This window comes from Hippichthys cyanospilos, chromosome 17 (genome assembly GCF_059441005.1).
Source record: "Hippichthys cyanospilos isolate Australia breed blue-spotted pipefish chromosome 17, RoL_Hcya_1.0, whole genome shotgun sequence".
Taxonomy (NCBI): domain Eukaryota; kingdom Metazoa; phylum Chordata; class Actinopteri; order Syngnathiformes; family Syngnathidae; genus Hippichthys; species Hippichthys cyanospilos.
In genome coordinates this window covers 16,535,883-16,563,584 of record NC_142385.1, presented here as the reverse complement: position 1 = coordinate 16,563,584, position 27,702 = coordinate 16,535,883, and the positions used below count along the sequence as shown (strand labels likewise).

Sequence of the window (27,702 nt, the reverse complement as noted above, 5' to 3'; positions counted from 1 at the left end):
CTGTGGCGAATTACTTCTGCATAAATTACCCACTGGAATATTCAATCAGTCTGCGGCCACCTAAGGGGCTGCTAGTGTGTTTAGTGAGCATTTGTTTTTGCTGCATGGTGGGGACCAAATTTGTGGGGACCTTTTTTAAAACAAAACATATTTGCTTCATTTACCTTAGAGCTTCAACACACTTTAAAAATCGTACAAAAACATTTCATCACATATAACACACTAAAAGAGAGCAAGAACAATGGTTTAACACAAAAATGTAGAACTAACCCTGACCCTGGACCAGTGATGGTTTTTGCCTGGCTCCCGAAACAACACTAGACGCATTACCATTCTTTTTTTTTCTGTTTTTTTTTCCGTGTCAAAATCACAGAAAGGGGTATTATGAATATTTGGTGATGTGTAGCATTAATGTTGTTTTTGTTTTCGTTCCCCCCTGTTAAGTTAACAGAAAATTATATGAATATGTGGTTATGTATGGCATTAATATTGCTAATTATTTTCACATTTTCGGGCTTCCATATATGGTCGATTGCGTGTGGCATTAATTTTTTTCATTTTACCTCTGTCAAGATCCTAGGAAAGGGGATTAATATTCGGTTATACATGACGTTGATAGAATGTATTATCATTTTTTTTCCTAGTCTGGATCACAGATAATATTTGGTTGTGTGTGGCATTAATATTTTTCAAAAGGGCCATGCGATGTTAAAAAAAAATGTTGAAATTTATTTGGCGTCATCTAGCGACAAGATGTAATATCGCAATCACCTAATCTTTACGTCACCTTTTTATGGTATTAACGCACTTACTGGTATTTACAGGTATTAATGGGCTTACTGCACAAAATGAATACGAAGCCCCTCTAGCAACGTAAGGAAAGCAAAAAAATAATAATGATAATAATAATAATACAGGTAATTGCAATTGCGTGGCTTATCGCGTACGTATACATAAAATGCCATATACGAAACCACGACAAATAAAGTTACTATTTCTTAAAAAGAAAACGACTTGTGCGGGGTGCGTCGTTCACAGTAAATTTGCATTTCCAATTTCCATTCACAGGAGCAATCGGCTTCCATTCAACAGTGGGCGTTACCGTGTACGTACATATAAAAACGCGACAACAATGCATCAAAATCATGACAAACAAAGTGTATATGAAAAAAATATGTTGCATTCATTGTTCATTCACACCAGCGATTGCCTTTTATTCAACAGTGAGCGTTCTGGTGTACGGACATAGAAAACTCGACTTCAATCAAAAGAAATCATGACAAATAAAGTTGTTTAGAAAAAAAAAATTGTATGTTGCATTTATTGTTCACAGTAAAAAAGCCTTTCTGTCAAACATTCACACCGACAATCGGTTTCACACGGAATTACACTGTGTTTAACCGTTTTCGAATGACAAAAACTAACCGTAAATCATTCCTAGCAAGACATTGGGGGAACATATTTATTAAATTCCGACCCCCCTCTAGTTGAAAACAAGAAGACCGTAGAATACAATTGAACAGTGAACACATCACCAACGTGCAGCAGAAGCGTGTTTGTTTGCTCGGCTAGCTAGTCCACAGCATGTCGAAGTGAAGTCATACCTTGTTTCTTCTTGTTTGCGGGAATGAGAACATAAAGAAAAACGCTTGGTTAATTTCTCGACATTCGGGGTGGAAGCGAAGAGCTGCCAAAATGGTGAAGGAGCAGTTCAGAGAGACGGATGTGGCCAAAAAAATGTGAGTAGCTCGCCAGCGGTAGTCGGTTAGCTCTCCGGCTAAGCTAACGCCAATGACGTTTCACGAGCCTGTTTTATTTTTATTTGTGTTTTCTGTGGTACCATTCATCTTCATGAAAGTCATACTACTACCAAAGTGCGAACAGTGAAGCACTGGTAGCCTTCATATACAAACTAGGGCAAAATTTGATACAGATATTGACAGGTATATAATAAGGTGTCTGCAGGTTTTTACATTGTATTTGACTGAAGTGTAGAATACAGTATACGTTAGCGGTGGGAACACTTGACTGTCGTCTGATTCGATTCCGATTTTCGGATCTAAGATTAGATTCAGATTGGGTTTTCGTTGTAAATCGATTTGAATAAAAATGATGTCTGTAAAGAGTCATACTACAGTCTGCTTCAATCCATACTTATTTTATTTAAAAAGACAGCGTGGAAAAATATTGCTCTGCTTTGCACGACAGAGTAACTAAAGCAGCAAGTGTCATTTCTCACATTTATTAAATTTGCTTTTGCAGGAAGATGCCTTTTCCCCACCAAAACAGCAGTGTCTTTCGTGCGTCACACGAGTATGCAAACCCTTAAAAGACTGCGGTGCTCTTGATGGCTAGGCATCAAATTTTAGTGCCTCTCTGGTTGTTTTGCTTGAGGCACTGGCGATTCTCTTTTGTCAATGTTGTTGTTGTTGGGTTTTTTTTGTACACCCCTAATATACAAAAATACACTCGCATTCTTCAGGGGGGTTAATGCTTGATACTTTCCTCCAACAGAAGCCACATCTGCTTTGGCATGAAGTCAGCCGATCAAATGCGACAGCAGGCCCACATTCAGGTGGTCAGCAAGAACCTGTACAGCCAGGACACGAAACACTCGCCGCTGCCTTACGGAGTGTTGGATCACCGCATGGTACAGCAAAGTTTGATAAAGACCTCATTATCCTGTAGACACACCACATTAGTCTTGTGTCGATCTATTTCCATCCTTTTGCTCATGCAGGGGACCAGCGAAAAAGACCGACCGTGCCTAACGTGCGGCAAGAACCTGGCTGATTGTTTGGGACACTACGGCTATGTGGATCTGGAGTTGCCCTGCTTTCACGTTGGCTACTTCAAAGCCATCATAGGAATCTTACAGGTGAGTGCACGTTGCATGAAATTGGTCATGTGAATTATCTGCAATATTTCTTGAGAACAATTCCCTTTTGCGGCCGACGGCGGAGTAAAATCAATGGCAGTACTTTGACAGACCAGCCGTTGTGCAACGTGATTTAGTGGCATGATTTATATCATAACTCATGATGGACAAAAGATTCAAAGAAGATGAATTTTGTCATCAATGTCATGAGAAAGGACGCTTAGGGAGAAACCTTTCAATGTGGCCCATAGAAAAATGTGTTTGGCAACCCCCATCGCAAATATTTGCAGAAACCAACCAAAAACAAAAAATGATTGAAGCCGAGCACGAGTGCCCTTTTTATTCACCGGCAGATTCGATTTGACAGCAAGTGCATTTGTTAACTTTTCAGCCACACTGAAGTTTACAAAATAAATATTGCAAATTGCACGCCTCCTCATTACACACTGGGTCAATTTCCCCCAAACAGGTTGCCGCCAATTATTTAGTCAAAAACAGCATTATAACATACACCATGATGGGGTATTAACTTGATGTGGATTACATGGGTCTATTTGACAAATTTCAAAATGATTGCGTTTTTACAAGTATATTAAACTGGTCGTTAATATACATATCATTGGTAAATGAAATTGCAATGAAAAGATGATGAATCGAATGTATCGTGAATGAAGTTTGTTATTTTCCTCCAGATGGTGTGCAAGACCTGCTCCAGCATCCTACTGAGCAGGGAGGACAAGCTGCAATTCATGGACATGCTGAAACGGCCCAACTTAGCCTACCTCCAGAAGCGAGGGCTGAAGAAGAAGATCTCCGACAAATGCCGCAAAAGAAGCGTCTGTCTCAATTGCTCGGCTTTCAACGGTGACCAATCCCACAAAGGCCTTCTCTGTTGGACCTGCGCTTGCGGTGTCCTCACACCTGTCCGTCCCGTTCCTCAGGCACGGTGAAGAAGTGCGGCCTGCTGAAGATCATCCACGAGAAGTACAAAACCAACAAGAAGGCCGTGGATCCTTTTGTGTCCGAGTTCCTGCTGTCTTTCGACACTGCCATCGAGCACAACAAACTCATGGAGCCTCTTCTGGCGCGGGCGCAGGTCCAAACGACTTCCAAACCTCGCGCGGCAATTTGTACTTTCCGATCGATGGAAAGGCGACCGACCGCCCCTTTGGTTTGTGATCGTTTTCCAAAAAGAAAGCGAAGCAAACACCTCGGGGTCTCCTCTGTAGGAAAACCTCAACCCCCTGGTGGTGCTCAACATCTTCCGTCGCATCCCCCAAGAGGATGTGCCGCTGCTGCTGATGAACCCCGAGGCGGGTAAACCGGCCGACCTCATCCTCACCCGCCTGCTGGTGCCCCCGCTTTGCATCCGGCCCTCCGTGGTCAGCGACCTCAAGTCGGGCACCAACGAGGACGACCTCACCATGAAGCTCACGGAGATCATCTTCCTCAACGACGTCATCAAAAAGGTTCCGTTTTTGTCGCCGTTTTGCATTTCGCCGTCGGAGTCAGCGTAGCGCTGTCGAGTTATTCGTCTCTGCGACGTATTTACCTGGCCGCAAGATGGCGCCAAGCAGCACCAGAAGTGTCAAACTCCGGTCCTCGAGGAGCGCTATCCTGCATGTTTTCTGGGTTTCTTTCTCAAACACGCCTGATTCCAATGATTAGGACCGTTTTCAGTCGCGTGCTGACGAGCTAGTCTTTTGAACGGGGCGGGCTCGGGAGAGAAGCGTCGACGACGTTTTGAGTGTCACAAGACTCCCGGCTAGAATTCAACTCTTGTGGTTCAGCATCGCATGACAGGCGCCAAGACGCAGATGATCATGGAGGACTGGGACTTCCTGCAGCTGCAGTGCGCGCTCTACATCAACAGCGAGCTGTCCGGCATCCCGCTCAACATGGCGCCTAAGAAGTGGACCAGAGGCTTCGTGCAGAGACTCAAGGGCAAGCAAGGTGGGAAATCGTCGCCCACGAAAACGACGTGGTTTTGGTGCCGGGATTCGAAACGTCTGGTGTGCGGACGTCGGTTGCGGGCCGCTGACACACCGTCACATTTTGCGTCGATCCAGGTCGTTTTCGAGGCAATCTGTCGGGCAAAAGGGTGGACTTTTCCGGCAGGACCGTCATTTCCCCCGACCCCAACTTGAGGATCGACGAAGTGGCCGTACCCGTGCACGTGGCCAAAATCCTCACCTATCCGGAGAAGGTAAACGCCGGCCGCCTCCCCCCCGACCGCGCGCTTCGCTCATCTGGATTGTTAAACGCGTGGCCGTGTCCCGACAGGTGAACAAAGCCAACCTGGAGCTCATGAGGAAACTGGTCCGCAACGGCCCGGACGTTCACCCCGGCGCCAACTTCATCCAGAATCGACGCAACCAAATGAAAAGGTGACCCAAGACGTCGATGCTCGCCCCCCCCCCCCTCCCCGTAACATTTGCTCCCTGACAGATTCTTGAAATACGGCAACCGGGACAAGATTGCGCAGGAGCTGCGCTTCGGCGACGTGGTGGAGAGGCACATGATCGACGGAGACGTTGTCCTGTTTAATCGACAACCCTCTCTCCACAAGCTGAGCATCATGGCGCACATTGTAAGTTTGGGTCATCCCTTGCACTAGTTCAAAAATCGGAACCGTGGCTTGACTTAATGAAGCTCCTCACGTCCGTTCAACTCGATCCCAGCAGATGGCGCCATAGCTATATTTTGACGCCCAATAACGGGGCCCCAAAGTAATCCGTGAGCAAGTGAATTTGTGAATGCCAAACAGCTGTTATGCCGCTTACCCCTCACTCATATTAGTAAAAAAAAAAATAGAAAAATGTCTTTTGAGGCATGAGAAGGCCTCCCTTCTATTAAACATTTCTCATATGTATTTGAATAAATGACAGCCAGTGGTTTTTTTCGTGATTGTTGGACACCGGAGGAGAATATTTCGTTTCCCTCAAAATTCCACACACCATTTCCCGCCTTTGCTTTTTAATTTAAGGAGCAAAATGTGATGATTTATTGGCACATTCTGGCTTGTTTTCCAAACCGGGTAGGCCCGGGTGAAACCTCACAGGACTTTCCGCTTCAACGAATGCGTGTGCACGCCGTACAACGCGGATTTCGACGGCGACGAAATGAACCTGCACCTGCCTCAGACCGAGGAGGCCAAAGCCGAGGCCCTCGTCCTAATGGGGGTAGCGCGAGCTTTCCCGCTAGCCCGCCGTCGTCTTTAAGTCCTTGGTTCCAACAATCCGCGTTTCTTTCCCCAGACGAAAGCTAATCTTGTCACACCAAGAAACGGCGAGCCGCTGATTGCCGCTATTCAGGACTTCCTTACAGGTAACACACAGCAAAAACCGCCGAACCAAAAACATGAAAATAAAAAAATGGGCAAATTTTCTTGTTTCATGCGAAAAATAAAAAATGCGGTAAGCATGTTTTTCTTGCCCAGAAAACCTTTTTTCTTTTTTTTTTAACCGGTCGTTAGTACAAGAACAAGTCAGTGAATCTTAATTTAAGCAAGTTGCAAGTCAAATTTATTCAAAAAGGGTAAAATGTGACATCTTTTTGTCAATAAGCGACTAAAAGGTTCTGTGGCATGTTTTTCCCTCCTAGCGGGCTATCTCCTCACGCTGAAGGACACCTTCTTTGACCGATCCAAAGCATGTCAGATCGTGGCGTCCATCCTCGTTGGCAAGGATGAAAAAGTCAAGATTGCGCTCCCTCGTCCGGCTATAATGAAGGTATAAGGAAGGTTCACGGGTGCCCCTTTTTCTTCTTACGCACGTGACAACCGATACAACGGCACACCCCATTGCTCAGGATAATCTTTGAGAAATCGGACAACGTGACGTCCGCCGACCTTTTTGTCTATATATCCGATATCGGTCCGCGTGTGCCTAATGGTCCATGTCTATGGCGTCCTTCAGCCCATGTCCCTGTGGACGGGCAAGCAGATATTCAGCCTCATCCTGAAGCCCAGCAAAGAATGTCCCGTCAAGGCCAACCTGCGGACCAAAGGAAAGCAGTACTGCGGCAAAGGCGAGGACCTGTGCCACAATGACTCATGTAAGCCGTTTGGTGGCCCCATGGGCCCCATGGGGCCCGTGCCGAAGCCAAAGCTCGTTTTGGTTTATAGCGTTGCGAACGAAAGAATTGCAGGGGTTGACTCTCTGTTTTGTATTTTTGTTCCCAGTCGTGGTAATCCACAACAGCGAGCTGATGTGTGGCAGCATGGACAAGAGCACCTTGGGCTCGGGCTCCAAGAATAACATCTTCTACATCCTGCTGAGAGACTGGGGACAGCTGGAGGCGGCCAACGCCATGTCCCGCCTCGCTCGACTCGCCCCCGTGTATCTCTGTGCGTCGCGTCGCGTCGCGTCGCGTCGCGGCCTCCCTCCCTGGGCTTGGAGCGCTTTTGGTTTTACGGTATCTTTCTGACGCCCCTCCCCCCGCGATTCGCAGCCAACCGAGGATTTTCCATCGGTATCGGGGACGTGACGCCCGGCCAGGGTCTGCTGAAGGCTAAACAAGACCTGCTGGACGACGGCTACCGCAAATGCGACGAGTACATCGAAGCCCTGCAGACGGGCAAGCTGCAGCAGCAGCCCGGCTGCACGGCCGAGGAGACCCTGGAGGTACGATGCAAAGTCGGACTGCTTTTCAACTCTTTCGATGCCAAGCGAGAGTGTCGCTGCATTTAGCGTTTTCGCTCAACTTTCAAGGCCGACAAAATTATGTAAACCTGGGTGGTATCCTGAAAGATTGATTTCCACTCCTTAGAATTGCAAGTATGTAAGATGTGTTGTGTGTATGGCAACACTGCCGTCCCCTCCTTTAACCCTTAAAAAAAGTACCTGGGATAGAAGATCCGGCAATAAAAACAAAGGGAAAATATGTCTTTGTGACTTACAGCTTGGTCTAAAACAGGAAAAAATAAGCGCATAAAAAAAGTATATTCTTACTTCTTTGCAATTACTCATCATATGACAGAACCACAACATTTTCCCTCGGGTCATCCGCGCCCCCCTGGCATCACATCGCTAGCAAATATCGGTGTGTACTTTTGTAACTTTTGGTGTCTGCTAAGGGAAAGAAAAAAATCTTGTAATTTTCAATAAAAGCTAAACAAATTGCAATCTCAGTATAAATTTGCCAGTACACTCCAGGGAGGAAAAGCACTACAGATAATGAAAGAAAAAAGACCTTCAACAAAACACTTGATTTGCTTTTGAGAGCCACGAGTAAGCGCACTCCATGTTTTCAAAATGCCTGTGAGCGCTTTTCTGAAGTCTTCCTCTTAACCTTTTTCCCGTCACGTCAAGCCATTGATTGGCGCCTATTTTAAGAGCATGAATGAATCCCACCTTTCCATTGAACGCTAACACGCTGCTTTGCTTTCAGTGATGGGCTCTGACATTTACAGCCCACTTCGCACAGTATGTTGACGTCGCTAATTGCGACTATGACTGAGGGGCAGCATTAAGCATTGTGGCTGTTTCCATGATCTCTTTGGAGAGTGGAGACGTGCGTTGTGATTTGTTTGTTAGTTTTTTTGGGTGCGCGTCAACAGGCACTTATCCTGAGAGAGCTTTCGGTCATCAGAGACCGTGCCGGCAGCGCCTGTCTGAGAGAGCTGGACAAGAGCAACAGTCCTCTGATCATGGCCCTGTGCGGCTCCAAAGGCAAGTCTCGTCGCCCGCCCCCGCACTTTTCCTAATCTCTTATTTTTGCAGTGTAATAGAACAGCTTGGGAGGCAGCGAGCATAAGAACAAATGAAAAACCGTTTTAAATGCGAACCGACGTCCAGAATTTCAGTGTCATGTAAAGCATGACACTGCCGTCCAGTGGGCATGATTGCTAATTGCACCCTCGTCCCACCTGCATGAATTCCCATGCGGGTTTATGGACATGATGGTGTATTACAGCTTCGGGTTACAGCTCCTTGTTGATTTTTTTTTCATGGTGCGCTCATATTAATGTTTTGTGTTTCAAGTGAAATCCAACAGTAGAGTTACCGACATGGCGTTAACCGGACAGACAATGCCGAAAGGGGGGCAATGAAAGTTGCCCACCTCTGGTTTGAGTTTTGAAGTGGTTGCAGTCTAGTTACGGCAAGACAAATCAAGTCTTGCAGAGTCGTTGCACAGTATCAACATTCAATCGTGCAGAAGAAAAATGCCGTGCACAGATTGCGACGTCATTAGGTTAAGAGAACGCGTGCCCCTTAGATGGCTATGGCAAACTCATTTCACACGCTTACAATCAAAATGCTGTTTTGTTTTTTGCTTTTTTCGCTTGCATCTCCTTTTTTGTGCATTTGTGCAAGGCTGAAAAAGTATTTCTGCTATTCTAGTGATTGGAATTTCTTGGTAAATGAAAAAAATTCAATTTCTAAATCAAAATGCCTCTTCCCAATGATACGTCTCATGTTTTCCTTGAATACCGTATTCACACACACTTGACACTGTTTTTTTTTGTCCCTTTTTGTTGTGCACACAGGTTCTTTTATTAACATCTCTCAGATGATTGCTTGCGTGGGCCAGCAAGCTATAAGTGGATCTCGAGTGCCTGATGGTTTTGAAAATCGCTCCCTGCCTCACTTTGAGAAGCATTCCAAAGTAGGATGCAAAAGAGAACCCCCCGCTTTGCGTTTGTTTTCCTCTTCTCAGAAAAGTCGTTTGCTTCCCGCAGTTGCCCGCCGCCAAAGGCTTCGTGGCCGACAGCTTCTACTCCGGCCTGACGCCGACCGAGTTCTTCTTCCACACCATGGCCGGTCGCGAGGGCTTGGTGGACACGGCTGTGAAAACCGCAGAGACGGGCTACATGCAGGTAGGGTCGCTCCGAGGGCCTACGCGCCTCCCGTAACTATTATCTTCAAGGACACGTGCGCTCGCTGCAATTTTCTTAGCGGCTCATGCAGAGAAAAGGGCAACAGCGCAGAGAGTGTTATTCACACGCTGAAATATTACTAAAACGGACAATATCACATAAAGGTTAGGATGTCTCCAACTGGTTCAATTAAGAGTGGCACCCCGGCGACGCCTTCACTGACCCATAACGGTGCGGGCAACTTACAGATATGAACACTAGAAAACAATAACTATTTACAAAGATGAAATTGATTTTATTTTGCTATAGTTTTGACATTGTTCCCAAAGTGTCGGTGCGCCTTATACACGGTAACATAGAAAATACCACAATTTGACACCAAAATGTAAGGCTGTGGGGTTTCTCAAAAAAAAAAAAAAAAAATTACAGTCAGGGACCCCTATTGCAAATTTTCCAAGGACCCCCCATTGCAAATGTTTGCGAAAACAAAACAATACATTTAAGACAAATGCATGTGCCCTTTTTCTTCAACGACTCGTTCAATTTGACAACAAGTATAGTTGTCACTTTTCAGCCATACTGAAGTTTACAAAATAAAAATGCAAATTGCACACATCCTCATAATAAATTGGATCAATTTCCCCCCAAACAGGTTGCTGACATATATTTATTGACTAAAGAATCAAGCTCTTTGATGATGAAATGGATTACCTGGGTTAATTTGACAAATGTCAAGATGATTACATTTTGAAAAAATATATTAAACTGGTGAGGGAATTTTGTGGAAAATAGATAATGAATGTTTGTGGTGACTTTTGCAAAGAATGTTTTGCATTTCAATGGGTGGCAATCATGACAATTTTCACCACTGAGGCCAGCCTGTTCCCTTTCCTCGAGAAGGATAATAAGAGTACATTTGAATGAAAACGCTTCTACTTCAAAAGATGCTTTCCAGGTCAGGCAACTCATTAAGATTCTCTGGACAGTTCTTGTCTTGAGGACATTTGCGGAATTCAATTATTCATGCTATAATCAATGAATTAAATTCAGCGCCCCGAGAACAGCTAGGTGATGGATATTCTCGGGCAAAATATCAAAAGGAATAAAGTATCTGGCATGAGGGAGCGACGTGACGAGCTGGCTTCCGAGAAGGGATTTGATGGTTGACAAGTTTGGTAGGAGAGTTTTTGGAGGCCCGGATGTACTTATTTGCAAACCTTGGCTCTTTAGCCCCCGACGGTCGTTTGCGGAGCTTATGAGTGGAATGATCAAAGTTTCCGCGGCAGAGGAAGCGGAATGATGGCCGGAGACCAGCAATGTTTTGGAATGATGAAAATGCTGTTGGGGGTGGCTCGCTGACACGCTTTTGAAAGCGGATGATGATGCTGCCACTGGCGGTTGTGGCCGGTGATGATCGCTGTCAGACTATTTTCAACTGAAGCTTGCTTGCTTGCGACGGATGTTTTTCCACGGCATTAAGAGGATCAAAACGAATGACGGGATCGAGCAGTGAATCTGGAAGTGAACGGTTCCAGAACCCAAAATGGCATCTTTTTTCAGTTTCTTTTTTTCTTTGTTTGTTGCTTTTGTTTTTGACAGAGGCGTCTGGTGAAGTCCCTGGAGGATCTGTGCTCCCAGTACGACCTGACAGTGAGAAGCTCCACCGGCGACATCATCCAGTTCATCTATGGCGGCGACGGCCTGGACCCCGCCGACATGGAGGGCAAAGATGAACCACTAGAGTTCAAGAGGGTTCTGGACAACATTCGGGTAAATATGGACTCGGCCCGTTGCGGTGTCTCTGGCTTTGCGCTCAACTGAACGGACTCCGATTTCCCCGTGAGTTGTGCTTGCATTACAAAATAGAGCGTAACGAAATAACCCGCTTTCCCTCAGTGGCTTGTTTTTCCTTTTCACCTTCAGCCAACTTAATCTTCTTGATGGTTCCTTTCCTTTTTTGCCATTCTTTCCTCCCTTTCAGCTGCTTCCCTTTTTTTTTTCATAACAGGTTTGCAAACGTGAAATGATTTCAATAGCCTTGGCTGGCTTTTAGAGCCTGGAGTGCTGCTTCTTCATTATGTGTAGTGTTATAGTTTCAAATGAAATGACCGTTGCTAAAACTTTTAGATGATCTCGCAATGAAGCTTTGTCATTATTTACCGTGTACAGACAAGTTCCGTATTTCTCCGAGCGCAAGCTGACCCCCCCCCCCCCCCCCCCCCCTTAATTTTACAAATTACAAGTCTACGCCTGACTTGAGTGGTTACATAGACTATGGCTGTCCAATTAAAACACATGGTCTGCGTTATTAAAATGACAAAGCGACAAAGCTACTTTTAGACGCATTTCTACATCATACAGTATGTCGCGTAACATGCGGTTATGGAGGTTAATAATTCAGTTGGCAGCACCCACTTCTTCTCAGCTCTCGCTTCCTCGAGACCCTAAGCTGAATCATTTATTTACATTTGTTTAGACACAAAAAAACCCCTCCATTTTCCCCAGATGGGGCTTTGGAGTTGTTCCTTCTTGGAACCGCATTGGAACAGATGGGATTTTTCCACTGTAAAATAAGCGGCATCGTCAAGGTTTCGAAATAACCTTCGCTGGAGTACCAGCACAAATGGCGACGTTTCATCGGCGTGTAATGCCGCACAATTGTTGCGTGGAGTGCGGTAAAGAACTTTTGACACACACGAGTAGACAGTAACGCTCCGTTGCGTCGTTGCCGTACTTGCTTCTCAGCACGCGGAAGAGAGGCAATTTGCTGGCGGCCGCGCGCTAAATTGATTTATAGGTGGCGAAGGTTATTCCATCCTATACAGAAGTACAAGTACAGAAAAGAACGGACGCCACGCTCCGAGCCGTCGCTCACAGACTTTTTTTCATCAGCGTAGAGTGACCGCAATCACCTAAGTTGACAGCTCCCTTCGGCAGGCTGTCCACGCGTGTCCAGACGAGCCCACCCTCAGCCAGGGCGAGCTGCTGCTGGCTTCAGACGCCATCATGAAGAAAGCCGACTTCATCTGCTGCAGGGACAGTTTCTTGGAGGTACGCGCACCCAAGCCCGTCCGTGCGCGTAAATAATTGCGTTTCTTAAACCCTCGTGTGATGCTCCTGATTAGCGATTGTCGCAATGTGCTGTTGGGCGATGCGCACGGGAAAGAAATAAGAAATCCAATGCATATATTGCTTCTAGTGCTGGGTATCGTGTTGAAAGTGTATCGCCATATATTGCTATCCAGCGTATTCTTCTATGTATTGCGATATATTGGGCAATGTTTTTAAAAAACAAAAAACAAATCTACGGCATAGAAACAACGACTGAAAAAAAACAAGGCTTTTTTTTCCTACATGTTGTTGTGTTCCAGCTCGATTCCGAATCAGATCCAAGTATATATTCTTTTTTTCATTGAAATTCCATACGTGTCTAAAAGTCATGCCTTGTGAATCCATCAAGCATGAAACACCCCAAAGAAACATACCGAAAACACTTTGATGTTTTGCGCTCAAGAAGCACGCTTCGTGTGATGACACCATCACGTGACCCGAACGACGACGCGTGCTAATCCCCGTTGACCTTTTTGCGTAGGCGCTTACTGAGACGGGATCGGAGAAGTACATAGAGGTAGGGTGGCTGAGCATGCCGGGATATGAACGGGGAATGGCGTGTTCTTCTCAAAAAGCCCGACGGCCTGATTTGTGGAATTGAGTGATTGTCAAAAAGTGTGCTCTGCAAAGGAATGGCTGCCCCAGGGCCATTCAGCAGTTTGACTTTGATACGTTTGCTTTTCATCTTCAACTGTGTGATCCATTTAAGTCAGTGCTTCTCAAATAGTGGGGCGCGGATCACCCCAGGGCAAAGCCTTTGTTTCGCCATGACAATTCTGCAATATATGATTGAGAAGCACTGATTTAGGTGCCATTTACCTCTGACACGCGTCACTTTTGAATTTACTGCCCGTCAACCTTCGAGGGGCCACGGCGGCCGCTTTCGGCCGACAGTCTAACGGTAGCGCTAAACTAATGTTGCCGGCTTGCGGCAAAGCCGGTCTCCGAAATGAGCGACGCATGGCTTCCGCTCGATTGCGCGGCGTGCCTTTGTGCGCGCGTGAGCCCTCTCACCTTTCATTTTATCGGCTTTTGCAGGAAATCAAGAAATTCGTCAAAGGCACCTCAGAGAGGATCAAAAAGACCAGAGACAAGTACGGCATCAACGACAACGGCACCAGCGAGGTAGACGTCTCAATGTGCTCACGTAGGCATGTCACCCAAGCGCATTTTTCCAGACCCTAAACAATCGTAATGTGCGGCGCTATCGATGTTTATTTATTTTGCGCCCACCGGGATTTTCTCATTTAAAATAGCTACCGTGGCTCAACCGAGGCTGGCTGATTTTTAATCCGTACTTGGATAGCCAGCGATCCCGGGGCCAGAAATGGTCGTTGAGGGCGAGCGCAATCGTTCAAGCGTACGTTTACGAGTCCAAAAAAGCTATCGTCGCGTTCGTTGATTTGATGCCGTCGTCATTATCCCCGTTATGTGATGCCCCCCCTTCCCCCCGGCTTCTTGCAGCCAAAAGTCCTCTATCAGCTGGACCGCATAACTCCCACGCAACTCAAGAAGTTTCTGGAAACCTGCAGGGACAAATACATGAGGTGCGAATACGGAACGGCCGCGCGGATCGGAGGCCGAGACGTTGTCACGCGCGTTGTCGCGCAGGGCGCAAATGGAGCCGGGCTCGGCGGTGGGGGCCCTGTGCGCCCAGAGCATCGGAGAGCCCGGAACGCAGATGACCCTGAAGACCTTCCACTTTGCCGGCGTGGCCTCCATGAACATCACTCTCGGCGTGCCTCGCATCAAGGAGATCATCAACGCCTCCAAAAACATCAGGTGGGACCTTGAAACGCTCGTTTGAGGGAGCGCCGGCCACCCAACGTTTCCCTTCCAATTTCATCGCATATTCCGTGCGGGCCGGCCAGTCTTTTCTCCGAGCGCGAGTCGTCCACCACGCGCACGCTTTTGTTTGACAGCAGTTTTAATTTGGAGTCTACGTTAATTATTAACGGCGTGTTTGTGAAATCTTGATGGAGCGGCAAAGTCCAGCCCTTTTTCGTTGGTCCTCGTTCATACAACAGATAAGATCCTATTCCTAATCTCCCTCAGCACCCCGATCATCACCGCGCACTTGGACGTGGAGGACGACGCCGACTTTGCCCGACTGGTGAAGGGGAGGATCGAGAAAACGCTCCTGGGCGAGGTGCGCCAAATCCGACGCTTCTCCCGGATTCGGGGAAAGCTACTCCACTCCCGCGCCCAGGCAAAGCGCTTTCCCTTTTCCTTCGCAGATTTCCGAATACGTCGAAGAGGTTTTTCTACCGGACGACTGTTTCATCTTGGTCAAATTGTCCCTTGAGCGGATAAGGTTGCTGCGACTGGAGGTACAGCGGGACAGAATGATGCGCCGTCGTCGCCAATATTTCCAGACCGTTTCTTTGAGCGCAACCCTACAAAAAAACGTTGAGAGCGCTGGGCAAATAAAAAAAAAAAAAAAAAAAATGGGAACCGGCGTCTGGGTCGGCGCGGCTTACGGCAGCGACGACTCGATTCGGCTTCGCAGGTGAACGCCGAGACCGTGCGTTACTCCATCTGCATGTCCAAAGTGCGCGTGAAGCCGGGCGACATCGCCGTGCACGGCGAGGCCGTGGTGTGCGTGTCCCCGCGGGAAAACAACAAAAGCTCCATGTACTACGTGATGCAGTCGCTGAAGGCCGAGCTTCCCAAGGTGAGAACGCACTCGGGGGGGGGGGGGGGGGGGGGGGGCAAAGGAACACTTGTCCAGGAAAAACACTCATACCAGCGGGGCCACATCAAAACAGTCCAAGTGGGAGGTGTGTTACTACTGCAAATGGCACAGATTTTTTTGTTTGTTTTTTCTTCACACGTTAGCAGCTTGCCGTGCCCTGCGATTGACTGATGACACTGTCGGGCTAGAAGTCGGCTGCGCAATAGTGCATTTTTTTTAAGAATCCTTTTTTGGCAAACGCAATGATAGGTCTACCCCCGACTTCTGGCCGTCACGATGGCGATGGTTTCAAACGTCCCGGTTACTCTTCCGCGGGCAGTCAGGGTTAGTCTTGCAAATGAATCGCAAGATGAGGCGGCCCGCTCCTATGTCGCGACTCCCCCGTTAACCGATTGTGGCTCAACTGTGACGACGGCGGCGTTTATTTGACGTCGTCGCCAAGAGGTTGAAACCCACAAGTGAACACCACAAAGGAAAGTTACTCGGGACGCCGTGCGTTTTTAGGTGGTGGTTCAAGGTATACCCGAGGTGGCCCGCGCCGTCATCCACATCGACGAGCAGAGCGGCAAGAACAAGTACAAGTTGCTGGTGGAAGGCGACAACCTCCGAGCCGTTATGGCGACCCACGGCGTGAATGGAAGCGGGACCACTTCCAACAACACCTACGAGGTGCGAATGGAAAGGGGGGGGAGGCGCGGGGGGTGGTCGCGTCTCCCGACCCCTCCCGCTCCACGGCTTTGACGTAGGTGGAGAAGACGCTGGGCATCGAGGCGGCCCGCTCCACCATCATCAACGAGATCCAGTACACCATGGTCAACCACGGGATGAGCATCGACCGGCGCCACGTCATGCTTCTGGCCGACCTCATGTCCTACAAGGTGCCGTCCCGCCTCGGTGACGTCAAACTACGCGCGCTAGATTACGAGTCGGCAATCGGAATGAGCGCAGGTCTTTGCGGTATTCGATCAAATTGGAAATTGGATTTTTCAGAGGAAATAGTCAAGAGATCCTGTTCCTGATTCGGAACCTGTTTGAAAAAAAAATCTCTTGGCTTGGATTTAAAGATGAGGGGAAGTCCAATTGCCACTCCGATTTTTTCTGGCTGAATTGGGACGCGAAAAGTGAACTCCTTTCACGCATGTGCACGCGGGCACCAGAAGTGAAAATTATTTCGACTTTACGCGCTGTATTTGATGCAAAGGTGACTGCAGTACACACATTCACTCAAACCTTATACAGCAAGCCTACTGTATCCCTTCCCGTTCGCATCCCTTGGCCTCGGAGCAAACAGAATAACAAGGGAGCATATTTCAAGTAGCTCAGGAGCAAACGCGATGGAAAATGCGAAATTTCGCTCAGCCCTCGTGTGCAGCCCAGGCGTGCTAATGAGGTGCCCCCCTCCCCAAAAATAGGGGGAGATCCTGGGAATCACCAGGTTCGGCTTGGCCAAAATGAAGGAGAGCGTCCTCATGCTGGCGTCCTTCGAGAAAACGGCCGACCACCTCTTCGACGCCGCCTACTTCGGCCAGAAGGACTCTGTCTGCGGTAGGCCCCCGTGCCCCCCCCTTCCCCGCTCACGCACAGTGACCACAAGGCCTTGCGCTTTGCAGGCGTGTCGGAGTGCATCATCATGGGCATCCCCATGAACATCGGCACGGGTCTCTTTAAGCTGCTGCGCAAGGCGGACAGGGAGCCCTCCCCGCCGCCGAGGCCCCTCCTCTTCGACGACGCCGACTTTCACGTACCTCTGGTCACGTGACGTCACGCGGACGTCGCCCCCTTCCGCCGCGCTCTTCTGTAAGTGCCTGCCGCCTTTCTTACAAGAGAGATTTGCTTTTGTTACTCGACATATTTAGACGGTGCTGATTTTGGGTGTTTTGTTTTTCTTCCTGGACGACCGTCCTCGTGGAGTAGGCTCGGCAAAAACGCGTTTGAGCTTCCCTTTGTCATTTACCGCCTGTCCCGTGAAACGTCCGCTTAAATGCCCAACCGAAGAAAGGCCAATGGCAACATACAGTTCGAGACAAGAAATGACTCGTGTCAAAAGTCTGGGCTTTAGAGCAAGGCGACACATGTAGACCGAAAGAGAGGCCAGAACCTTGTATTTTTTTAAACAGTGTTTTGTCAATACACTCTGTCCTTTTTTTCAAATAAAACAAACTTCAATCACGTTGTTTCTCTTCGCTGAAAACGACGAAGCGCTTTTTTCGGAAACAAATTGCATTCACCTTTGGACGTTCCGCCGCGCTCCAAAACCTCAAATTGTGGCCAGCGTTTATCTTTTCAAGACAGCCGTCTGTGCAACGGAAACGGATAAAGCGCCGTCGTTGAAATAGGCCTTCTTTATCGCGCCCTCGTTACGTCGGAACCTTCCTTGAACGCTTACGCTGAGTCGCCTTTTCAATTGGCCGTCATATTTTTTGCGTTCATTTCAATTTGAGTTGTGAAATCACAGGAGGCGTTTGACACTCATTTTAGTACGGCAACATTTTGAACGACAAAAAATACACGGGCGCGCATCAGGCGGAGAACGGGTGGGCTCCGTTGTCGTGACAAAGTAGCCAACTCGTTCAAATAGCCGCCGTCGTGACCCGCGCGGTAGTATATTATGATGCGTTTTCACAAAAGCGGGCCGGTGTCCGAGTCATGGACGGAAATGGCCGTCAAATTGTAACCCCGGCGTACGATAGCCGGATCAGCGGAGATGAAGCGCCGAGATCGGCGTTCGGTAGGAGGGTATGACGTATGCGCCGCGCGACTTTGCGAGTCTTCATCCGGTCTCCGGCGGTCGGCGGCTCCGGGGCTCATTTGTCCCGAGAGTCGGAGTTTGCGGCCAGCTCCGTTTGAACGGTGGACAGCTTTTCCCCCAGCGGGCCCAGGGAGCCGCGGCGGCGCCACGAGGCGGACGGGGCCCCGTCGGCGCGGCGCTCGGCGAGGCCCCGGCCCGGGCCCGGGCCCGGGCCCAGCTCCAGGAAGGCCTCTCTGCTCCGAGGCTGGATGAAATGCACGGGCGGCGCCTGGACGCGGGCGCTCCGCGGCGCGCAGCGCGACAGCGCCGACACGCAGCTCTTCTTGAAGTTCTCGTTCATGAAGGCGTAGACGACGGGGTTGTTGAAGCTGTTGAAGAAGCCGATGGCCTGCACCACCGCCACCGTCATGTTGAGCGTCACGTCGTCGTATTTCTTTTCCAGGTCGTCTGAGGGAAACGGCGGACGGCCGTGAGCGGCGCCGTTTCCCCGCCGCTTCCCCGCCGCTACTCACAGTATTCGAAGAGCATGTGGACCGTGTGGAACGGCGCCCAGCAAACGGTGAAGAGCAGGACGATGACGATCATCATCTTGACGGCCCTCTTCTTTTTCCTGCGGAAGGCAAGCTCAAAAGTGGGCCCCGCCATGCTCGCGAGGGCGAACCCGCTTTGGCCTCCCGCCATCGACGACCGCACCTCTCCTGATGCGAGCGGGCCGAAGGTGTTCGCAAGTCTTTTTTTTTTTTTTTTTTTCATTTAATATCCCTGATTTGGATCTTTAATATCCCAGCCTCCTTTAATTATCTCTGGCCGTTAACCCGGGGACGACAAAAGCATGCGGGTGAAGACAATCAAATCTTTAGCTTGACGTCATGCTTTTTTGGGATCCTCATCTTAGGCGTTTGGAAAAATATCTTGGCATCCGTCGCTAGATCCAGACCTACTCCAAGCCAACGGGACCGGATCACACGTTTTGGAATGAAACATCCCAGATGTTCTTTTCGCCAAAGCTTTGGCTGGACGCCGCTCGTTACCCGTCGGATCACTCGCTTTACCTGACGGGTGGGGTGCTTGGGAATTGAAAAATCAGGATGGGTTCCTGCATCCAGTTCATGCGGGCGCTGAAAGAAAGGAAGGACTCCCATCCTCGGGAATCGAAAATCCCTCCTTTTGATCGGGGCGGGCGGACTCTTCCGTGGCCACGTAGACGCCGGGCCCGAAACGAACGGAGGAGGAAGATTCGGACCCGGGCGCCGTTTGGCCGAGCGGTCCCGATTCGCCACCCACCTGTCCATTTTCAGCAGCTCGCGGCGATTCATGGTGCCGAGGACGGAGGAGTCGCCCACCCTCTTGCGGATCCACAGCTCGAAGGCGATGCGGGTGTAGAGGAAGAGCATGGCGGCCAGCGGGAGCAGGAACAGGGCCACCATGATGAAGGTGCTGTAGGCCTGCCGCTCGCTCAGGGAGCGCCAGCTCTCCTGGCAGCAGACGTGGTGGCGGTCGTACAAAAAGTCGTACTTCACCTGAGGACCGCGGGGGACGCTGGCTTAGTGAGACGCCGCGCTCTTCAAACATGGCTGACTTTTAAAGGTCGCGCATTTGCCGGCTCGCTTGGCTCGGAAAACATGATTGCCCGACTTTTCGAAGCGTTTGTTTTTTTTCTTTTTCACGTCATTCAAGCTCGGGACGCTGACAGGTGCCAAAAAAAGGATCCTTCGAAAGACCGCTCACCTTTTTGTTCGAATGACTGTATAGCACTTGTCCCGTATTTGTTTTTGCGACATGTATATTTTTGTCGTCGTTCTTAGCGAGGAAGCGGCATGCGGTCGGTCTTCTGCGATCCCGGGAAAGGAGATGGCATCATGGACCCGCACCTACGCCCGCCACCATCGCAAAGTAACGGGTTTGCCTTTTTGCCGTATGTCTTCCCCAACGATGGCTTTGTAACCAGGGCCGAGCCAAACGAATCAACGGGGAGCGGGCGACATGTGCGGTCAAGCCGGAAAGGGGATCCGAGAGGGCGCGGGTTCCCGTCCGCCCTCCTCGCGAGATAAAGTTAGTTGCCTTCCTTCTGGTCCGTTGTTTACTAAATGTTCTAGGTCGCCCGAACCTAACATTTTTCCTTCTTCTCAAGTACGGGGTAAGATCGCCGCCGGAAAAACGGATGAGCGTTTCACCATCGGTACGGGTACGACTCTCGCGAGACGCCGCCTCGCGTCGTCGCGCGAACCTCTCCTTTGGATCGCCGGATCCGATCCTTCGCACTCGCGGATCCGCGTATGCAAATCGAGACGACCTCGCGCCGAGCTAGCGGCCGAAGTCGGTCCCTCTGCGAGCCATCCGCGCAAAGCAGAAAAAAAGTTTAGGATCCCCCAAACGGCCCGCTTCTCAGACTGGTGACGTGAGCTTTTTGTTCGCTCACCTCGAGCTGCTGCACAAACAGCATGGGCGAGCCCACCGCCAGCGAGGCCATCCACACCAGCCCTGCCGCAAACCAGATCACGCGTGAAGGAACTGCACAGATAGAGCGCGACGGCGGCCCGGCCCATCAAGGGAGGCTTACGTACCCAGCATCTTGTACGCTCTCTTGGAGGTGGACTGGCGCCTCGTTCGAAGCGGGAAGACGATGCCCAGGTACCTCTCGATGGCGATGCAGGTCATGGTGAGGATGCCCGTCACCACCGCCGTGGTCTGCACGAAGGGGACCGTCTTGCAAACCAGCACGCCTGCATTCAAAGCGCACCTCGCTCAGGCGCCGCCGCCCATGCTCCGCTGAGAAATCATTGCAAAGCAGATCTGCTCGGCCCGATCCCGGTATCGCTTCCATTTCACGTGTATGTGTCCAAAAAAAAGAAAGGCCGGATCTCAGTTTTCAAATTTCACTCAAAAGAAGTCGTGGCGTATTGGAGAACCCCTCCTTTTGTTAGCTTAGCGCAAACTAGCTAGCGTGATCTATGCGGTCCAAGTTTGACTCCGAGTGAAAACGCGGGCGGGGTGCGCGCCATTCTGCGTTAATGATCAAGTCGGATTCGTTTGTTGGACGATGACGTGTTTTTTCGGACGCTGGCGGATTCGGTGATAAATGGCAAGTGGACAGCGATTGCTGATTTGGGGTACATGCCGAGGTTTCAATATATATATATATTTATATATATATATATATATATATATATATATATATGTGTGCACTGGTGATTTGTTTGACAAAAGCAGGCTTAGGTCACAGATTAGTTCTGCATTATTGAGAAGACACATTTTTAGCGGAGAGGTTGATCGGGGGGGGGATTTCAGAGAAACCATTCCCCTTAAGGTCTGGACTTTGATTTGGCAGCAGCCAAAAAGGTTCACATCGTAATCCTGGTGTATATGAAAAAAAGGGACCAGTAGATGATGCACGGCATTGAAAGACGACACAAACTTGAAAAAACATCCATTTTTGGCATGCATAATCGTTCTCTTTTCGTCGTCTCGAATGACATTTTTGAACAAGGGATTTTTATCTAATTAGGAAGCCTTTTTAAATTCGTCGAGCTTTCATTTGAACGATCCGCGTCTTGGATTTTTGCATTCGCTTACGTCCCCGAGTGTCCGGTTCGATTCCTGTTTTGGTCCGTTTGTTTTTCCAAAGTAAACTAGCTCCCCGCTCGGATCGCGCCCGGTCGAAGCCCCCGGGTCCGGCCGAGGCGTCGCGCCCTCGGCTAAGAAAAGGAAGAGGCGCGCGCCCGGCTACCGACCTCCGACCCACTGCGAGGTGATGTTCTGCAGCAGCGTGAAGGGCACGCAGAAGAAGGTGATGAGCAGGTCGCTGACGGCCAGCGAGCAGATGAAGACGTCGGTGGCGGTGCGCACCTGGCGCTTCTTCAGCACCACGGAGAGCACCAGGCCGTTGCCGCTCAGCGCCAGCGCGAAGATGAGCGCGTAGATGACCACGAAGGCGCTCTTGGCGCCGCGCGGCAGCTCGGCCACGTACACCAGCGGCGGGATCTTGTACCTGCTGATGAACTCCTGCCGGCTCAGGTTGTGCGACTGCAGCGCCTCGCGCAGCGCCTCCGGCGTGATCCGGGGACCCGCGCGCGGCCACCCCTCGGACGACATCGGCGACGATCGCGACTCGCAAAGTGCGCTCCGTCCGCTGCAAAGTCTTTTTCGCCGGCTGGACTCGCCGCAAAGAGCGACCGGGGGGCGTCCTCTCAAGCTTTTCTGGGGGGTGGACACTTCGGCGAGCGTCATTCTTCAGACCTCGCTGGATTTCCCGCAAAGTGCCGACGTTATAACGCTGAATAATTAAAGGGGTCGCTCGTTCATTCAAAGTGTCGTTAAATGCGCCGATCGTTCACCCGTGACACTTTTCGTGAAAGGTTTTTTATTTTGTGACACATTGAATTCATTCATTCGATGCCAGGGACGCATTTGTACGTTTCAAAATCGACGTTCGTCCCTCCCGACTCTTCAAAAACGTCGCTGGCGTTGAATGAGTCAACCATATGTGTGGACAAACAATAAAACCAGAGAATTATACGTGAAATTTTTGGACATAAATCAACGGTGCACAAATACGGCAAAAAAAAGGGGGAGTGAGACGGGCCACCCCCGGAGACTGGAAAAAAATAGTCATTCTGATTGCTGTGCTTGAGTAATTAAAAATCGATTTAAGTGCAAAAGTCGAAAAAAGTACACACACCAATGAAATCACCAGTGTTTGAAAATAAGTCTGGGAAAAGTGGAGGCAGTGAAGTATGCCCCCCTCCCTCCCTCCCTCCCTTCACCCATTGTCTTCCTCTGGCCGACCCCTCCCCAATTTCCCACGTGCGCCACCTCGGATTTCCGCCCCGCGTCTCGCGCCGGGCCCATTGTGAGCTCTTTGCGTCCCGGCCGTTGCGAGGATACGTCGGGTCCCGTTCGGGTTTCCTAGCGACAAAGGCAGCGCAAAGCCGCAAATCGGCGTCCCCGCTCGGGCCGGCCCCTCGCGGCCCCTCGCCCCTTCGGCCTTTTGTTTTAGCGGGCGGCCGGCGCGAGCACCATGTCCGGACAGGGCTGGAGCGGGGGGCCCAGGTTCGGCGCCCTCAGCCACCACTCCTTCTTCTCCAGGCACAACCCGCACCCGCATCGCGTGCGCCACATCCAAGGTGGGACGCGTCCTTATTTCGTTTTTTTTTTTTTTTTTTGGAATGTCCGTAACGTCCTTAACCCCGGGCTGTCCGGGGAATTTTCACTCAACTGGGCTGACTTTGAAAGGCTCGGAACCTCATCGAGTGTTTTTCCTTTCTCGTTCAGTGGAACCGGCCCTATCCCTACGTGTATACATTTTTGGGGAGGGGGTTATAGTGTTATGCGCAAACTTTTGCATTCCGGGAGTCCAGGCCGCACTCGAACCTTCAAGTGTTGCGGTCGATCCTTTAACGGTTGATTCATTTGTGCGTTGTCCGGCTCGATCTTTGTTTTTTTTGGCGCCCCCTGTGGCCATATGACATTTTGCAGTGAGGAAGGACGGCCGCGGCCCGTTCCGCTCAGTCCTCGTCCGTCACTCGGTCCTCCTTACCCAGGACTCAACGGCAGGCCGGTTTGCACGGTGAGGGACGACTGGTCGGCGGGCGGCGCCTTCTTTCCGCATCCGCTACTCAAAAGTCCCGTCCGGACGCCGGCCGCGCCTTCGGCGCCGCTTCCAGCCGACCGCGACGGCAAAGCAGGTAAAGAAAAAGCTCTGTTTGTCTGCTTGTTTTATTTCCCTCATCTCGTGCCTTTGCTTTGCCGTCAGCCGCCTTTTCGGAGGCCTGGCGAGACGAGCTGAGGGAGCTGGCGGCCCGAGTGGCTTTGACGTCTCGGGCGCAAGAAGGCAAAAATGAGGTACGGTACTTGCAAATCACGAGACGTGTTTGTCAGCGGGATGACGCTGTTTCTGAAACTTTGGGGTGATTACACAAGAACCTGGGTCACACAGGAACGAACGCTTTTACTACTCCAGACTAAAATAAATATATATAATATAATACGCTGTCTAAATTCAGTTTTGCCTTTGACCCATTGCGAGTAGGTTTACACCCAAAAAACTTGACTTTTTGACCTTTTTGGATAACTGAACACACGTCTGGGTCACAGTGACCCAGAGACATTATGTTTCTTCCCGAGAAAACATGGGTTAGAACCAAATAGGCCGTTTGGCACATTTCAAACACAATTTGGGTCGCTAAATATGTCCCGGGTCAAAATGACCCAGTGACATTAGTGCTGTTCTTTGACACTTTTGCAGAATCAAACACACCTCCCGGTCGGTCATATTGGGCCAGAAACAGTATTGCTCTTCACTAGGAATGACCACAAAACACAGGTCCAAAGAAAATATTCGATTTGAATTACTCGCTCTGGCCCGGGTCAAAGTGACCCGCTTTCTTGCAAACAAACGTTAGAGGAGAGTTAAACACGTTGAGAAGCGTTTTTTTCTGACCGCGCGGCAGGTCCCGGCGACGGGAGAGCCGACCTCGCGCCAGACCCGGTACTCGGCCCGGACGGGCCGACTGCTCCCTCCGAGCGCCGCGTCCCGCCGCCGTCGACCTTCTTCCCAGCGTGCGGACCAGCGCCAACCTTTCCAGCACCAAGAACTGGCGGTACGCGCGGCATCTTAATGAACGACGGCGGGTGGGCGGACCGCCCGACCGACCGCCCGACCGACCGCCCGCCGTCTCCTTCCAAAGTTGTCATGAAAACCAATGCGATCACGGCGGGCGGGCGCGTGACCCCGACTTGTCCTCTCCGCAGGTGCTGGAGCTGCTTTGTCAGATCCTGCAGACGGATTCCTTGCAGGCGGTCCAGCGCTGGCTATTGTTGGCCGGCGGCGCAGGTGACGCACGCCGGTTGCCGCGGCAACCTGTCTCGCGCCCTCACAACACCCTGACGCTAACCCGCAACTTCAAGCGGCGTTTTGCGGCCGCGTTTGACAAGCCAACGCGGTTCAGAGCCAAACCGGATCCGATCCCGATCGCCGGGCCCAGATGCGACGGTGTAAAAAGATTGGTCGCATTTTGTTGGTTTCTTGTTATTTTATTATCGAGTTAGTTGATTACTATTAAGTGCCGCAAAACAGCAAAATAATCCGTCGCCAAACGAAAAAAAGGATATGGAGGTAAATGCCTTTTATATTACATTCTATGGCAAAGCGAGAGTTAGGGTTAGGGTTGTATTTGCATAAATAGTTCCAAAGTCGCCGGTGCCCATAAAGGTTACGGGAGACGTAAAGGTAATGATCGACTTGTGATTGTGGGTGACGTAGGCGCGAGTCCAGACACTATCGGTCCATGCAATCGCTGCCGTCTTCTTTCCCAGGAAGACGGCTACTGCCCCACCCCCCTTTTCTCTGTACACGCGTTATTCGCAAAGAACTCCAACAGAGAACATCCACGTCTACAGATTTACATGCAGCAGAAATAAATACGGGATAACCTATATACATTTATTGTAACCTTTGCTCAAAAAAAGAAAGAAAAAATGTCCATTGCCTTTGATCGAGACTCAAACCGAGTGTTTCTTGGCGTTGGCTTAGTCTCGTTAGTTAGATTTGATGCAGCCATGATAAGACGGCTCGTTTTTTTAAATGCGGAGACCAGTTTAATGAGCGGAATAGGCTTGCTCGATTCAGTCGCGTTTTTTTTGTCGGTCGGCAGCTTTGCAAATGTCACGTTGCCGCCGGCGTTGATGTTCCCGCAGAGAAGGAGCTGGTTACGGGCATGATCGGACGAGCGGACCTGTCCGAGCGGCGCCCGCCGCCCGCCCCGGACGACCCGGCGCAGCTCCCGCCGGCCTCGGCCCAAACGTGGACGCCCGAGGCCAGGCGCGTGGCCCCCGCCGACCGACTCGCCCCGGGCGCCGGCTTACGTTCCCGTGCGTGTGCTTTCTCAGGTGGCGGCTGGCCCGCGGAACCTCCGGCCGGGACCGGCCGGGTACGGGCCCCTCGGGGGGGCCCTCCCTTTTCGCCCCGTCGCCGGACAAGTTTGCGCGACCAACACCTTTGTCGCATTCGAAAGGGGCGGGAGAGACCGAGACGCTGAAATAGGAAGCCGGCCAGAGGGAGGGAGGCGGAGAGACAGGAAGAAAAAGAGCAAGAGGCGGAAACGTGAGGGAAAGCGAGAGAGAGAGAAAGAGGGAGGGACGGAGAGCAAGAGCGAGCGAAAGAATCCGAGGTAGCAAGAGCGCTGCGGTAGAGAACAAAGGGGAGAAACAGTGAGAGGGAAAGCGAGAGCGAGAGAGGGAGGACGAAAAAGATCCAAAGAGAATGAGGGAAAGCGGGAGAGAGACTCAGAAAGAGAGCGACGGAGTAAACGAGAGATGGGGGAAGGAGAGATGGCGGAGCAAAAGAGAGAGCTAGGGACAAAGAGAGTGAGAGAAAAGAGAGAGAGAGCAACAACCTGCTCACATTTGTTGCCGGCGATTGGATGGATTTTTTCACTTCTCGTTTGTTGTTTTTATCTTCTTCTTTTGATGGTCTCTAGCAAGTGTTGCCGGTGGACTCTCATGCGCTCTTCTGCGTTTGGCAGCGTGCGCGCCCCACGCCGACATCCTACAAATCCACGGCCCCCATCCCCACCGTTAACTGTGCCCCCATCCCCAGCGTCTTTTTGCAATGCGCCAGGTTTTGCGTCGGACCACAGAAAAAAAAAAAAAAAAAAAATGATAGTAGGCCAAAAGCTTACTTGCTTCTCCTCCGCACTTTGGAATAAAGTCTTGAAAAGCTCCACTTCACTATTGTCACACATATACATATATACGTGCGTGCTTTCCCAAAAGCGCAGATTACATTTTATTTTTTCCACAGATGTCCACTTTGGGATTCCGCCTTAAGCCTTGAGCTCTTTTGGACAATCGAAGCAGTTTTTTTTTTTTTTTTAAAGGGGGTGGGTACTTACCGGACGTGGTCTTTTTATTTGTAAAAAAAAAAAAGAACAAACTATGTATCGTGAGGCATTTCTTTGCAAAAGAAAAAAAAAGAACAAACACTATGTATCGTGAGGCATTTCTTTGCAAAAAAAAACAAAAAAACATCTATGGTAAATCATGTATATTGTGTTTTGTTTTCTTTTCGTAAAAAAAAAAACAACCTTGTGTAATAAGGCCATTGTTTTTCACAAAAAACATCTTTTAAAAGGTATTTTCGTTCTTTGCAAAATGCCATATATAGTAAGGTTTATTTTTTTGCAGAAAAACAAGTAAGGCTTTTTTTTCGCAAAAAAAGACAGTAAGGCTTTTTTTAAACAAAAAAAAAAAACCCAGGATTTTTTTCTTCATAAACAAAAAAAGTCTATAGTAAGGATTTTTTATCAAAAAAAAAATGAGTCTATATTAAGGCTTTTTTTCTTCACAAAAAACAGTGTATAGTAAGGGTTTTTTTTTCACAAAAAACGGTAGTCTATAGTAAGGTTTTTTTTCACAATAAAACAGTCTATAGTAAGGGTTTTTGCAAACAA

The 27,702-nt window shown here is 49.7% G+C and overlaps 3 protein-coding genes across 5 annotated transcripts; 2 read left to right on the top strand and 1 right to left on the bottom strand.

The window, feature by feature from the left end:
- Positions 1-1,560: 1,560 nt before the first annotated feature.
- polr3a (polymerase (RNA) III (DNA directed) polypeptide A) lies at positions 1,561-23,017 on the top strand. 3 transcript variants are annotated; one of them, XR_015868375.1, is made up of 33 exons: positions 1,561-1,739; positions 2,515-2,650; positions 2,741-2,878; positions 3,571-3,742; positions 3,820-3,974; positions 4,108-4,347; positions 4,669-4,831; positions 4,948-5,084; positions 5,162-5,265; positions 5,327-5,468; positions 5,920-6,060; positions 6,136-6,205; positions 6,482-6,609; positions 6,796-6,934; positions 7,062-7,226; positions 7,331-7,503; positions 8,439-8,550; positions 9,369-9,487; positions 9,561-9,698; positions 11,298-11,468; positions 12,636-12,749; positions 13,848-13,934; positions 14,274-14,356; positions 14,421-14,591; positions 14,865-14,958; positions 15,047-15,139; positions 15,319-15,483; positions 16,009-16,173; positions 16,251-16,382; positions 16,917-17,049; positions 17,115-17,301; positions 18,696-20,305; positions 20,385-23,017. XR_015868375.1 is itself a non-coding variant. In XM_088438835.1 (32 exons), the coding sequence occupies exons 1-31, from the start codon at positions 1,696-1,698 to the stop codon at positions 17,261-17,263; spliced, it is 4,173 nt and encodes a 1,390-aa protein (XP_088294961.1). In that variant the 5' UTR covers positions 1,561-1,695; the 3' UTR covers positions 17,264-17,301; positions 18,696-20,319. The 3 variants fall into 3 exon arrangements, 2 of the variants coding, with proteins under 2 accessions (XP_088294961.1, XP_088294960.1); XM_088438835.1 differs by lacking the exon at positions 20,385-23,017 and having other exon boundaries at positions 18,696-20,319; XM_088438834.1 differs by lacking the exons at positions 18,696-20,305; positions 20,385-23,017 and adding an exon at positions 17,419-17,673.
- On the bottom strand, positions 17,590-22,501 carry qrfprb (pyroglutamylated RFamide peptide receptor b). The gene is made up of 6 exons (XM_088438836.1): positions 21,985-22,501; positions 20,818-20,976; positions 20,673-20,734; positions 19,538-19,773; positions 18,766-18,863; positions 17,590-18,700 (listed from the first exon to the last, which is right to left on the bottom strand). The coding sequence occupies exons 1-6, from the start codon at positions 22,478-22,480 to the stop codon at positions 18,309-18,311; spliced, it is 1,443 nt and encodes a 480-aa protein (XP_088294962.1). The 5' UTR covers positions 22,481-22,501; the 3' UTR covers positions 17,590-18,308.
- Positions 23,018-23,415: 398 nt separating the features above from the next.
- tbata (thymus, brain and testes associated) lies at positions 23,416-27,295 on the top strand. The gene is made up of 6 exons (XM_088438837.1): positions 23,416-23,937; positions 24,006-24,094; positions 24,703-24,852; positions 25,004-25,085; positions 25,949-26,072; positions 26,141-27,295. The coding sequence occupies exons 1-6, from the start codon at positions 23,715-23,717 to the stop codon at positions 26,292-26,294; spliced, it is 822 nt and encodes a 273-aa protein (XP_088294963.1). The 5' UTR covers positions 23,416-23,714; the 3' UTR covers positions 26,295-27,295.
- The last annotated feature ends 407 nt before the right edge of the window (positions 27,296-27,702 follow it).

Bases quoted from the DNA above. Each gene is read 5' to 3' on its own strand.
- polr3a (XM_088438835.1), top strand. From the start codon at position 1,696: ATGGTGAAGGAGCAGTTCAGAGAGACGGATGTGGCCAAAAAAAT. The intron at 5,085-5,161 runs GTAAACGCCGGC...GTGTCCCGACAG, and splicing joins TCCTCACCTATCCGGAGAAG to GTGAACAAAGCCAACCTGGA. The intron at 15,140-15,318 runs GTACAGCGGGAC...TCGGCTTCGCAG, and splicing joins TAAGGTTGCTGCGACTGGAG to GTGAACGCCGAGACCGTGCG.
- qrfprb (XM_088438836.1), bottom strand. From the start codon at position 22,480: ATGACGCTCGCCGAAGTGTCCACCCCCCAGAAAAGCTTGAGAGGACGC. The intron at 20,977-21,984 runs GTCGGTAGCCGG...CTTTGAATGCAG, and splicing joins CACCTCGCAGTGGGTCGGAG to GCGTGCTGGTTTGCAAGACG. The intron at 19,774-20,672 runs GTGAGCGAACAA...CGCGGTCCTCAG, and splicing joins TGTTTGTGCAGCAGCTCGAG to GTGAAGTACGACTTTTTGTA.
- tbata (XM_088438837.1), top strand. From the start codon at position 23,715: ATGACATTTTGCAGTGAGGAAGGACGGCCGCGGCCCGTTCCGCTCAGT. The intron at 23,938-24,005 runs GTAAAGAAAAAG...CTTTGCCGTCAG, and splicing joins CGACCGCGACGGCAAAGCAG to CCGCCTTTTCGGAGGCCTGG. The intron at 24,853-25,003 runs GTACGCGCGGCA...TCCTCTCCGCAG, and splicing joins TCCAGCACCAAGAACTGGCG to GTGCTGGAGCTGCTTTGTCA.